The 15,054-nt window shown below is 38.4% G+C and overlaps 1 protein-coding gene across 5 annotated transcripts in view; it reads left to right on the plus strand.

Annotated features, from left to right (window-relative positions):
- The first annotated feature begins 235 nt into the window (after positions 1-235).
- Positions 236-15,054, plus strand: part of By (focal adhesion protein tensin) — a 172,951-nt gene continuing 158,132 nt past the window's right edge. For all 5 annotated transcript variants that reach the window (XM_071713033.1, XM_071713035.1, XM_071713038.1 and 2 more), the window contains exon 1: positions 236-1,979. In XM_071713033.1, coding sequence (XP_071569134.1) covers positions 1,887-1,979 — 93 coding nt within the window. In that variant the 5' untranslated portion in view covers positions 236-1,886. The remainder of the gene's footprint in view (positions 1,980-15,054) is intronic.

The raw sequence follows: 15,054 nt of genomic DNA on the forward strand, positions 1-15,054 counted from the left end.
TTTATTTAATAAAGCACGATCACTCGAAAATTTTTTCGCGACTTGTAGAACGCCTATTTTTGCACACTGTGCATTTTTCCTCGAAGGTAAAGATGCACGTTGCAACGCGAGAGTGAAGATCGATCGAAGAAGCGACGTGTGCACGTCTTTAACATTTTCCGCGATAACGCGAACCGCGACCCAGTCCGGGTGCGCTGACAAGGCGCGTATAAAATCGACGATAGCGAACTGGACAGCCGCCAGTCTTGCGAGAGCCGCGCGCGAGAGCGGACGTCGCTCGTTTCACGCCGATGCGGTGCCACGTGAGGGAAAAGCCAGGAAGGAAAACTCCGTTCGCGCGCAGCTCCGAAGTAACAACATTTTCTTCCCGTTTCTTCCCTCCCGCTGTGTGGACTCACGTTATCGCGTCGAGCGACAGGAATGGTGCGGATTACGCCGGAAGTGCGACAGAATTAACCAAGCGGGATCGGCTCTCGGAGTACATGGGATGTGTCTGACGATCGTGGCATTCCATCAAATTTAATTCTATCGACACGGGAAATCGATGTGCACTGATTTTCTTGTGAATCTTCGACGCAGAACGAAACGAAAAAAGAAAAAAAAATTGAAAAATCGAACGGAAATTATAAATTAAAAAGTTGCGACAAGTGTGAATCTATTTGCTACTTCTATTTGCTATTTGACGGACAATATTATAATAATAAAATAATCAATACTTAATCTGTAAAGCAACGACAAATTCAGGACTTTATTAATAAATTAATGAAAAAAGTTACCGTGGGAAATAATTAAACAGTTGCAACTGTACCCGAGTGAAATGCAACAAACGTTTTAATTAAACAAAAACAGAAATCGCTTGACGAAGCAATAACAAAATTGAATGTTTTCATCAAACGAACTCTATGATATTCGCATTTATTGCATTGCTAATTGCTTTTACTAGAATAGTTAATCGAAACCATACTCGTATCGTCGTTTTTCTACGTAATCGATTACAAGCGTTTTCAAGCAAAGCATCAAGAGCACGGAAGGAAAACAAGAGGAGAATTCTCAAAGGGCGGAAGATTATTCGAGACGTACCTATTGTAGTACCTCACGCGAGGTATTCCGTGGTATTTTAAAACATTCACGCCGATTGACCCTGAAGATACTTCCGCGGAGGTGTGAACACATCTATTATGAAATTCTCGAAGAGTTTAGAGTTACCGCGTAGATAAAGCTTCCATTACGCCTGAGACGAAACCAATTCTTTACAAGCGTTCCGGAAAGATCTTCGCAATCTCACTCGCGTACTTACTCCACTGAAAGTTTCCCGCCCCGCGGCAACTCCCGCGAAAATGCGAAGACTAGAATCGCGGAAATCCTGTTCGCGAACAACTTGAAAGTACCTCGTAAAATAAAAATTCATTTCACCGTGAAAATATAAATCGCATCGCATGAAAATATTCTCTTCGGGGCTCAGTGAAGGGAAAAAATTCCGTAAATTATGCACGAACTGTCTTCAGAATCTCTGCAATAAAGTTATCAAGAACATTATCCGCATCGAGTATTGAAAGAAACATCGAGACAATTCAGAAACACTCAAATTATCAGCGAGGTCTTATAGGACTTTCAAGATATAACTACTGATTTTCCGATTTCCACGATAAAAGTGTGACAGATTTAAAAGAAATCTGCGATCGTAAGCTCCCCGGACTGGAGGAAGTCTCGATATAGATCGCGCGATGCATCGGACACGAAGGAGTCTCGAGAAGACAAGTGAGAAGTCCTGGGAATCTTAGGCAACGGAGAAGAAGACGGAAGCCGAAGGAGAATCACACGAAAGCGAAGGAGGAAGAGAGGAAGGAATTGCGAATAACAGGCAGAGGCGAGGAAACGCTCCAGGAATGCCGTGGATAAAGTGTTTGGGTGGTGGAGGTGGGAAGGCCAGGAGGGGCAAGCCACTCAGCGTCAGTCAACCGATCCACCTGCTTGTCAAGGTAAGATTCCTCTCGAAAAGTTTCCCGCAACACCTTTTTCGTGGTAATCTCGTGACGAATTGTGCGAACATTCGATGTATTTGAATTGTTCCTTCCGAGAGACTTTTCGGAATACGGTTCTTTGTACGCTGAGTCTTTAGGACCAATTTAATTCTTTAAAGAGATTTCAGGAAGAAAGCATGAATATGTAGATCCGCAAAATAAAAAAGTGCGTTATGTTCAAATAAGATGCGATTCTAATTATGTTTCTTATTAAAGTAATTTCCTTGGAGGAATAACAAGTTATAAAAGCTAATTCATTTTGCTTTCATAGACATCTTGACATAACAAAGTAAATGAAAAATTAAACAAAGAGATAATCTGGTCCATATAATATTTAACAAATGGTATATATCAGGCATAACATATATTGAAAATTTTTATAGTATAAATATAAATTTATATTTATGAAGTTTCCAATATGCGTTGTTTAAAAATCCAATAAAGATATAATGGAATTTATAAGGAAGCTGGGAACGAGAACACTGTGTGATATTGATTCATTCAACCTATCTAATATGGTGGCACATGGCCCTTCTGTTTTATGGCTATCAAATTTTTCAATGAGCAACTTGAGTCAAACGGAAAAAGTGCCTTGATAATATTTTATTGACACTTTAGATTACGATATATAAAAGGAACTACAGTGTTCCTCTTACGTACATATGTAGAAAATTTAACTCACTCGATTGACTCATAAAATGATACTTGGTATCCAAGTACTATCGTTCTCGAGTAATTACAACTAATTACAACCAATTGTAAGAAAAAGAGAGAATAACCTTGCAATAATCCAGATGAATTATGATCAGAATAGGAATTTTTGTTATTTAGTTTGAAATTCGTAGTTAGCAATATAATAGTTCTCGCATCATTATCAAACAAAATTTTGTAAACTATAACCTTGCAATAGAATTTTTTTGACTTGTTTTAATTTATGTTCACTTTTGATATACATTATCACCATCCTTCCGAGAAGCATTCTAAATCAACTTGCTGGAGGTCCGATAATCCTACGATAAGTTGCAATATTTGTACTCTGCCCCTAATATGTTATTTTATCACCGTTCATTTTTTTCCTCATTATCGCCAACTACTTGTCCCTATGGAATATGGAACCCGATAAGTTCACCAAAAAAAAAAAGTCAAACAAAAGCATTCGTGGATCATATCGCACTGTTAATAAGTAGGGCGACTTACGAGAAAGAAAAAAAAAACTTGTGTCTTCTACGTTAGTGCGACGGAATGTAGGAGGGTTTCCGTTTAAGGCGATGGTTATTAGGCAGTTTTGTTCGTCCCGGGATGCCGTAAGATCGGGAGATACGAAATCTTGAAATGATGGAGGGACGCCACGGTGGTCAACATTTCTCCTCCTCGCCGACTAGCTGATTTATTAATTCTCCAGGACGGCCTTTTTCCTCGGTTCCGGGCCCCGACGGACGCCCCGCGGGTACCACCATCGATTCAACGATATCTCGGGCACGACCCGGCAATTAAGCCGGTAATAACAGACGCAGTGTTAGCCACTTGTTAAAATTACAACGAGCTTCGAGTCGTGATATTCATTGCACGTTGAAACGACTGTTGCACGATATCGTTGTGATATTGTTTTGCAATCGCTACAAAAGCGCGTGATATTTCCGGGCACGTTTACAAATTCTGAGGAAACCCAGCCATTACAAATTATTCGTATATATACAAATCATGAATATTCATTACTCGGATTTAATACTATCCACATAACGAGAATTCAGACATTTAATTTAAATTGGCGTCTTTCTGTAAAATATTTTCGTCATGTAAAACTTTCTCGTTTTAAAAGGCGTACAAATTATAAAATTCATCACCAATAACAATAATGTATTACGATAATGACGGGATAAATCGTAAAAATTAATTGCTAATCCCGAAGAAATCTGATTCCAGTAATTACTTGAAATCAATTATACGTATATATTTTTACAGAATATTCTGGAATCTCGTGGGAAAAAAATATCGAAATACCGAGGCACATATTTCTAAACGATGCGATGGAGTAAAATTACAATTTAAAAAGCAAAAAATTCTATGTAGGTGGCACGAGACCAGCATTTGTGCGAAGAGCTCATATTTCAAGTCTCTGGTAGCCACATACCATGTGCATCGGACAAGCTGTCCTAACAGATGTGCAGTGTGCACCACGTATACACCGAAATACAATATCATCAGCGATAAACTGTCGCGGGTGAAATGAATGTTAATCGACGATTTCGCTAATTGTACATTTCGATCGAGTCGAATTTCTTTGCGGACAAGCCACAAAGAACGCGAGGTAACGATGGGAGACGAGTTAATTCGCAAGCGCGAGTCATTACGTGATCAATTCACGTCACTCGCCACCGTATTTGCATATCGTTCGCAGTGGCGCGGCGCCGTTACAATGAAACGCGCGCACGTTTCACAAATCGCAAAAATAAACGTACCGGTAATTGAGTGCCGGGATCTTCGCTCATCGCGAAACGGTGGAAGTTCCGTCGGTTTATTTCAATCAATTACGAATTTACTGGAATTAATAGGGAAGGTAAAACTCAATTTCATCAAATATACATGTAGAATTTTCCATTCGACTCGACATCTCGACTTCGATAACGCTAATCGCGAACGGAAATACGTCGAGAGTAAATCGGTGGTTGGTAGGGAAAAAAAAACGACGAACGTTAAGAGAGGCCGGCAATCAAATAACACTAATTGTAAGCCACCCGCGGAGACACGCTATGGCATTTTCATTAAAGCGGCACTTTAAACGCGATAGGATATTCCATGCATGGAACGATTTCAAGCGGAGCGCCATTCCTACCTGCGTAAAACGATATAAGCACGTAAACGTAAATTAAGGATACATGTGTGTTAGGTGATACCCGCGAGTACCTATATACATATGTATACGGTAGACATGACGAGCAATGAAATCTCAAACTTACAAAAGTACTGCCTATATATTAAAAATGCCCCTCGCTTTTCTTTAATACAGTAAATAAATAGATATATTACATATTTCCGCCAAAAACATAGAGTTTTAAAACTTTTTTTGTCATATGACTCAGAATATTATTTCTTGTACTTAGCTGATATTCGACTCTCACATTTAAATTGTAAAAAAATAATTGTAAGAAATACGAAGTTTTTACGACAGTTAAAAGCTTCGGGATATAATTCTTGGTTCATACAGACATTCTGTAGAAGAAGCGAGAACATCATTGGACCAGTCTATAAACGAAGATCGTATGGGAGATACGACGAGAAAATGTTTTTCCCGATGCATGCATCCGCCGGTGCTTCAAGTCCGGTCCGACCACCGCGACTTTCCAGCGGCAACGCGTCGGCGTTTCTGAACGCCGGCTCGTGTACGAGAGAGCCGCTCTCTGTTATTATAACCGTACTATTATCGGTACCGACGCACGGCGCGGCGGTACACCTGCGTGCACGCGTGTATACACGCGCGTACGAAATATACGCCCACCGCGTCGTAGTACGCGCTCCTTCGCGATGTAAAGACCGGCAATTAAATTAGGGGGCCTTCGGGGCACGGCCGATTTTTCCCTCGCCCACGCACGCAGCGATTCGTTCCTCCACGGAAAGGTGACGTTTCCCTACGCATGTAGGAAGACATTAGCGTCTTGGAATTTTAATCGATTTTTGTAGCGCTGTATAATCCTAGTCGACAATGCGATTATAAAATTGAAATGGCTTCGAATATTCACTTTAATATATCGTTAAAATATATGCAACTTAATTTTAAAAAATAACATGAAGAGATGAGAAATAAAGTGAAGAAATTAGAATGAAGAAAATATGATAATTGAATCTCGAAGGTAACTGGAAGCGAATGTCCCCCTCTATTTTTTATCACGAAAATATTATCACATGGTGTTTTAAGTAATAATCTGTATGTTAGTTTTGTAACATTATCCGAGTTTTTTAAGCGTTAGCAAGCAAACGATGCAATATCTTTCGAAAGGTTAGATTTCTTCGCACGTTGTCGGTCTCTACCTACGCGCGTGAACTCACTTCGCTTGCGGTACGTTTACTCCGGCCTTTGCTCAATACCTTACGTTGTTTGCTCTTCGCACACGTATTTTTCTTACACCTCGTGGACGCTGTCATAATATTACCTTACTACCTAGCTTTTCCATACTTGTTTCGATACCCAAAATACAGGCAGAGGTGTAGCAACGAGAAGGTTTTGTCGGGGATATATGTAAACTAAATTTCAAAGCGAACTAGTTCCTATGAAAATCTAACAAGTGTATAATGCGTAATGGATAGCTGTGTGCATTCACCCAGGTCAATGACCCAGGGACCGTGATAATTACGTGAATTTCCTAATCCTTCGACTCGAATTGCAAGCCTGCGGGTCTGCGAAATCGTGAGCGTGCCTGCTGACCTTTCAACGAAGATTATCGTGTCTGCCGGAGTTTTCAAGAATCGACCGGTCGTAATATGTAGTTATGAGAGTTTTCGATAGATCCAGTACTGTGCAGAATATAGAAATCAACCGCGCAAATATGTATCTATTTGTCAATCTCGATATAAATCACACATAATGTGTAGTTTAAGCTGCGGAAATTATGTCAAATTTTAAAGATTTGTTATCATTTCTGTTATGGTTTAATCTTTCTTTCATATATATGAAATTATCAGCTTTTTGAAAATTTTAATTAAAAATTACGTTTTGCGTCAACATTTTCTTGACGATGCACGCAACTTTAACCTTTTTTTCAGTGATTGCTAACCATGACTAAATTCAGGGTGAATCATCTTAACAAGATTAGAATGAGTCAGTCAATTATGCAGTTTCACCCTTATCTTATTTTTGGCACCAAGGACGTCTACGGCGATTTAGATCGCAGGGCAGACAAGGACTCCCTCATTTCCGAATATAAATGTTAAAAATAACGACGATAGTTTTTGCTCTCTTGTCTGCTTTCGTGACGACGTTGTCGTATTGAATAACCTATCCGCCAATCTGGTGTCGCGCATATTTTTATAACATCTAAAATTACGAACCATGTAAATAACTCAACGCATAACGATAATGTCGAATTTCTATAATTATTAATATTACTTCAATAATAAACATCCAAAATGTCTACAAATGTAAAATTATATTTATTTATTACGTTTTACTACATTGATTTATTATATTAAAAAAGTTACTTAAATAATAAACATCCAAAATGTCTATAAATAAATGTAATATTATATTTATTTATTAGTACGTTTTACTACATTGATTTATTATATTAAGAAATGTGTGTTTTTTTTAAATAAAATAATATTATACAGATGTCTTAGAAATTTTAACTTTGCAAAGCCAATCAAACCTTTCCATGACATGTATTTTGTAAAAAGTACATAGAATATCTAATTTTGTAAAAAGTACATAGAAAAATAATAATATAGTTGTATTGTATAATATGTTTTGATAACTAAATAAATAAAAAAGTGTTTTAATATTAAATAATAATAATAATAATAGTGAATGATATTAATAGAAACAAGATCCTAACTTCATAAAACGATTCCATCGCCTTCGCCTGAGATTAAAGTTGTATTATAAGTGAGTGACTCTCGTTTCCCGTCTGCAATTAAATTGAATTGCAAGCTGCGAGCTTCCGAGTAGAAAGGCCGAGGTGATTGCATTAATAAATTTCTTGCCTCTTCGAATGCTTGACGCTCAAAGGGATGCGCTTTTAATTTAAAACGTTAAACTGATGTGTTTGTATAATTTCAGTAACAAAGTAATAACGTCTGCAATAGCGAATTTGCATTTGCACGACAGTCCAAGTACAAATTGAAATATATATTCGGGTTATTTATATAGCCATACAAATAGTTCGTAATTTCAAATGTATGCATCCATCTTACCGTGAATGCGCAATATGCTCAAACGGTCCCAAACGACGTTACCATAAATATACTCACATTTACTTAAACTCTTTGTTATTGCCAACAAAATTAGAAATTTTTCGTTAGAAATGCATCTTTTTAATAAGCTTTAATAAACGAGATGTATTTGTACCGCTACTTTATTTTTTCGAATTTATTAGAATTCATGTTGTATTTCTTGGTTAAATAAAGATGAGCTAATAGCTATAAAACACTCTATTATGTGTAAAACTCTTTACAACTTATTTCTTCAAAATACGAAATGACAGATTTTTGTGAATGATAATCATGTGCTTATCTCATTACGCGCAAAGAGTCGCTTTTCTAGTTCTTACGTCGCAAATTAAACGCGAGCGATATCCGGCGGAAAGAGCATGACGGTGTTAAAGAGACTCTTAACTAGCATTAAATCGCGGGGAATGCATAAAAAGGAGAAAAAAAACGAACGACAGATACAAGAAGATTAAATTGCGCGATATCACGACGACTCGACTTCTGCACCATTAGCGACGACATTGGTCGACCTCTCGAGATTCCTTAATTACACTTGCACGACGATTTGCAATTAAAAGTTCTACAATTAGGACACACGACGTATTTTCGCGCAGTATTGCCCGCGAAGGGTCAACTTTCCTAGTGAAACAATATTAGGTTTCTTGGCGTAAAGAGTGTTCCTAAAGTCTTGCTGTTTCAACCCCTTTTTGAATTAATATTTTCATTGTTCGCCATTAATCACGAATAATGTCGAATAAAACTTTCGCGAATATTCCAGTCGGGGAAATAAGTGTTCCAGCCGCGGAAATTTTATGCGTTAGAAGTTTCATTCCATGTCTGTATACGGAATATAATTACATATAATGTATTACAGCTGTTTAATATTAAATACGAATCTTTAGTTAATATTTTGCAAAATTATGTTGTTATACTGTCTGGCATATTTTGATTGCCCATTGTCACTGTGACAATCAGTTAATAAAATTTGTGATATTTACTTTATATTCTTATACGTCATTGTTCCATAGGCGACTATGAAGTTGCATGCCGTATTGTTCTCTGAGTTTAATTAATGTTTGTGGGCAGGAAGTGTTCCGTGCCAATGTCAAATATTATAATAATGCACAATACACCGTGGGAACGAAACAATGGGTTTTATTGTATTCGTATGGTTTAATTGTAATCGCCTATGGATGGTTTTTATGCGATCAGTGAACTAAAGTAACTAAACCGTTCATTGATCACATAAAAAATACAATTACTAATCATACCGTCTAAAAATAATTATATCTTAAAATAATTATACCTTCTAACGATAAAGACTAGCAGGACTAGTAGCCTTACATGATTTTTAACTCCTAAATAACTACACGCTGTCAACATTGATTCGCCAATTGCAGCAAGTGAACTTTTATTATTCACGTGCAATAAGTCAAGGTTTCGTTAAAACGCCTATTTACGTAGGATCCTGCGGAGATAGGTATTTTCATCGAACAGCCTATAATCATCCCGTGTAATACAGTATAATTAACGTTAGACGCGCAAAATGATTTCTACCATATTAATTACATGCTTCTAACGCGTCTTGCGACGCGAAATGACAAATACCAATGATGCCGCCATTCCTCATCGATCTTCTCATCGATTTTTCCGATTGTGTCTCATATCTTATGTGAGAGAGACGTCAGTGTGGTGTATAGAAGTTGGAGTCTGGACATTGAGCGATAGCAATAAGGAAAGCACGACTGAGGAGCAGGACCTCCGCGAACGGCGTCCAATCGCGTTGGCTTATTGTTTTGAATAATTGATGTGCCATTTCGCCGAGCCGCCGCCGTCGGCTTCGAAAAGAAACGAAAGCTCCGTGTGTGGCATACACTTGTTAGTACATCGTATAAAGCTTAGAATGCTTTTACATCCATCGATATCGCCTTTGGTATAATATTTTTATGATCTCTATTCTGATCTAATTATTTTATCAATCTTTGAATATCTCTCTCTTTTTCGTAATAATTTATAATGTTTTAAAAAGTACTTACGCAACTATGTGTGTTTATATTTTTCTCGTGATCAATCTTGTTAAATATTCATTTTAACAAGTATCTCGATATTAATAGCTGATGTGTTATTCTATGTAAATATAATATATACACTTCGCGATCGTGAAACGGCGACAAATATCGGCACCTCTTTACGTGAGCGCGTGATAGTCCATCAAGCGAACATCTCATATCAATGGAAAAGCAAATCCGAGAGCGTCAGCGACGCGCTGTCGCGCATACGTGTAATATGATAATCTGCCAGACAATACCGGGAAATGTCAGGGAGTAAAAGCGCGGCGTTTCCCCATGCTATTCCTCGCGAATGCAAAGCGTTTACGATCGGCTCAAGTCGATGTGGGAAAAATCTCTCGCAGACCTCGCAGCGACGACGCGACGACGACGACGACGACGCGCTCTGAGTTTATGATCGGTTAGCTGCGTCTAACAAAAATAGTTTACGACTGTTCGCGTCAGTTCGCGTTGTCGATCTCTCTCGTTCTCATCTTATCCGCGTTCCCGGCCTCCTTGCGGGGCCTCCTTTCAGGCCGGCTAAAATATTTTAACGCGCGCGAGCGGTTATGTTTATTGTGCTCGTATCATTCCGAGTTAGAGAGAGGTCCACCCGACAAGAGCGTGTAATCTTCGCGGGACTACGTGCAAGTGGTGGCGCGAATGACGGAATTTAATTACAAGCGTTAAGAAGGTTTTTCGATCGTTAATTTCGATTGGCCGACGGATAACAATAGTCGTACCGATACCGCCGATACCGATATCGAATGAGATCGTAAAAGCCAATCTATGAATATTAAATGAGTTTTTCTCAGTGCCTTGTGGCGCAGTTGTCAGACCACCTTTTCCGAATGTGAATAAGTCGCAGTTTATTGCGAATATTGCAACGACACGATTTTGTTCTAATGAAGAGATTATTTATAGTACCATACTTGGCGGCATTTCTAATAGCGAAATCGATTGGACGCACTCAATGCGCACTCAGTGCGCACTGGTGCACATTAAAACCGTCGTACACAAATCAACGTGAAGTGTATGTTTAATATAAACGGGTTAAATCACGAAATCAATATTCTTTATTGTGCTATTTGGTAAAATATGTAATACTGAGCATTTAATCAGTCGAGATATTTGCATTTTACTTTAAAGATTAGAGATTAAATCAGTGTACAACGGATTTAATGTGCACCAGTGCGTCCAACCGAATTCGCTATAAGTACTTTATTACAATTCCGTTGATAGAGTTACCCTGTAACTCATAAATGTATAGATAAAGAGTAGAAAGAAATCGAGGATCCAGGAAGCAAATTTGATTTTACAAGAGCTATATGTATTTTGAATTGTGATAAACGCAACGTTATTTAAATTTTATAAACAACTGAATTACAGTTTAACTCGGAAGAAGTAGCACAATTTTATATTTTTCTCTCGCTGCACAAATTCTTCGAGATTGCTTATTAGATAAGTTAACAACGTAGATAAAAATAAAATCGTACACGCCCGTGTACTTATCCGAAGTGCAAACAACGGCGCAATCTCGCCCGACCCCGTGTAATCGCATTTACTTCCGTCGGTGCAGCTTCGGAAAACACAGAATTGCGTCGTGCACCGCATAAACAGATAGCATAAGCGAATGAAATCGTAACAAAACGACCGGACCCGCAGGTCGAGCGCAGAACGGCGCGCGTTCGCGAGCCCCGTAATTATATTTTCTCCAGGCGGATCGTGCCGGAATATTTCCCGAGCGTACTCCATTTCCGCATCCACGTCGACGGGATCGTTGTGAACCCTAGTAATCAGCTCGGCGAACCCACCTCGTTGCGACGGTCGCCGAGGAGGTAAACACGGGTCGCCGGATGATTTCAGAAGAGGACGGCGGTAATAATGAGGACGAGCCGAGAAAGGGACTTGGAATTCATCGAACAGAGTCGTGCCTGTGCACCGCGCGGCCGCGGCTGCTGGATGAAATAACAGAAGTAATGAATGGATGTGCGTGTGCTGTTCCTTCGCGTGCAATTAACGGCACTTCCGAGGTGGGGAATGCGAGGCTATAAGGGCCTCCGCATCGGTGAACAAACCCCGGTAGTAAGTCCTTTCCCTCGTACGCCCACGCACTTACCGAGAAAAGACAAGTGTCGCAAGCCGACGGTGATTTCGAAAGACAGACTACTGCATTTAACTTCAACGATCGTAGATAAAACAAAGTCTAGGATAGAGAGAAAACTGGGACACTTTTACTTTTTTTTACACGAATCTGATAAAAAGAGCCAACGAATGAATTTAATAAAAATTAAAATAAGAAAACCGCATAATATTGTTAATTTATTCACATAATTCAGAATATTATGCGATTATTGTAAATAGTAAAATTGAGAAATCTTCTAATTCTTACAAGAGATGAAGGCATTTTTCTTTTTGTTGCCATCTCATATATCTCGCAGGGAACAAAGCTGCAAAAAGGCCAGTAAAGCGAAGAACACTCTCTGTAATGTAGAAGAGGGTGAAAGGTGAAGATCAGTTAAGATTAAGGATAATATAGTAAAGGCGTAAAGCTAAATCGATCAGATAGGACTTTGCATGGCTCCTCGGTGGCATCCTCGTGCATTCATGTAATGCCTTTTCTTGAACTGTGAACGACACACACACACACACACTTGTAATTTTTTTACTTTCTTTTTTCGATTTGTATTCTCGCGATTTCTCCATCCAGTTCCACGATTTATTCGCCGCGCAAAAGAATCTCTCTAAACATTTATGTAACTTTATGTTAATTATAAATATGAACCGACGATTATTTTAAATTCCTAAGTAAGTATTTCCGAAAAGATTCGTTTCCAATTTAAGAGATCCCGAGATCCTTTCACGCGCATAAAAATGTATAGAGGAATTAACATTTCTGAAAGGCGGCGTCAGTAATTAACCTAGCACTCTCAACGATGAATAATCAACCGTTAAATAACAGATAAACCCTTCAACGCTAAAAGTATAGATCGCATAATCGTTTTCAGAATTATGGAGGAGCTCTTAGCCGCACAATTTATCGTTCGGTTACGATGCCGACTGGGCGTTTCACTTCATCAACGATATCGAGAACGGGCCTAAGGATAATGGGCCACTAAACACTGGACCACTATCCGGACGGAGTACGCTGATATCGAGATGCGCGCAATTTAAAGATGCTGTAAATCGTTGGAAAATCCCTTCGACCAAATTGCTTCCTATCCGGAGTTCTAGCAATGTTAGACCGTGAAAAATAAGTGTTCTCTCTTTGTCCTACTACAGAAAAATTATTATAAAGCAATATATCGTATAAAACGTCTTGATTATTATTTAGACTAACAGCGCATAAATTAAACGTTGTTCAATAATTAAATATTGCATTTGCAAGTTGTACACACATAGAGATAATTTTATGATGTTAGAAAAAAATTTTCATATCTAAAAATTATGTTAATTGTCTAAAGAAGGCTTTATATATTGGAAGAGCATTGCAAACGGAATTCGATTGTCTGGATAAATGTGTAAGCATGCTTACGCTTCCTGTTTGGACCATTAGCTTCGACAAGGGCCGCGCAATCGAGTTGAAGGATCAAAGTGTACGTAATGGTCGCGTGCTGACTTATACGGTGCGGACGACCGCTTGAATTCCCATGAAAAGCACGATTACGGCGCGCGATCCCTTTTGCTACTTGAGAGAACAAAGGTGAAGATTAGAATTTATGGCTGGAATTAATTTACGGGACGGAATTTCCGGATGAATCTCAAATTGAGAAGACTGAATCTTCGGAGATTCGGTCTTTTCAAAGGATATTCCTTTCCTAATCATTTATCTTGTTATTGATAATTTTCTATGAAAACAGTCAGCGTAATTCTATTATTTTTCTTTAAAAATGTTAAAATTATACAATTCTGACATCGAATTTTCAAAACTAATGCAATACAAAAGATGCAAGATTAATATATTCTCATATAATATTGTAGTATATTATACACAAAAACTGTCAAGTTTAGATACTTTGTGTTATAAAAGATTTCTTTACATAACAAGATTATGATCGTACTTGAAACTCGAAGAACGCAGCAAAATATTCGTTCGCAATGCGAGAAACTAGCTGTTGCATTATTACGGCAATTATATTTTCTACAGTAAAAAAGCGAACCTATCAGGACGAGGAAATCAACGACTTCCGAGATTACAGATATCAATAAGGCATATCAACATTGCTGTTCATTACACCGCTAGTTATGAAATCGCAGGTGCCACAAAAGCCCATCGCTTCTGCAACTACCAATACCGCATTCCCGTAATAATCACCATTCACGTGACGCATACCATCCATCGCGATATCCCCGCGCAATTTCTTGAAACTATATTTTCTCCAATTCAGAATGTTATGTCATTACGGTCATTATCTCCGGTTATCTTGACCGCACTATTCCCCCACGTTCGCCACGTCGATCACAGGTCTCGATTTATACAGAGACGCGAACCGTAGCGGATTTCACCTCTACTTAAATCCGGTTAACTGGACTATCGTACGTGATTTTCCTGCATATGTAAGACACGTGCGTTCCTCGCGATGCTGCACAAAAAAAAATCGAACGCGATGCGAGTGAATGTCAATTTATATTTCGCGGACATACTTTTTGATTATCAATTAAATGAATTAAACATCGACGTACATTTATCGATCTCGATTGATAAATGTTTGGGAGAGTTTCTATTTATTATCGCGTAATGACTAAAATTTAAATGTATAATATATTCGTCGTTTTCTCAGTTATGCTTCTTGAAGCGTGCTTATGCGATAACAATTTCTGTATAAAATACTCAGTAATTTTCATACATGTGTACATTTGTGTACGTATTATATACATAATATACATATACCCGATTTAATTTTCACAAAGATCCATTACCTTAATAAAAGACAACAGGTTATTCATCGATACAATGCGCAACGGCGGAGTTGTGATTACGTCAAAATTCCCAGGCTTTCTTTTCGTTTTCTCTCAGATTCACACATTTATTGCCATATAACACTCGCAAAAAGACGGTTAAGTAC

This window comes from Temnothorax nylanderi, unplaced genomic scaffold (genome assembly GCF_030848795.1).
Source record: "Temnothorax nylanderi isolate EJ_2023f unplaced genomic scaffold, tnyl_v1.0 TNYL_tig0119_pilon, whole genome shotgun sequence".
Lineage (NCBI taxonomy): Eukaryota > Metazoa > Arthropoda > Insecta > Hymenoptera > Formicidae > Temnothorax > Temnothorax nylanderi.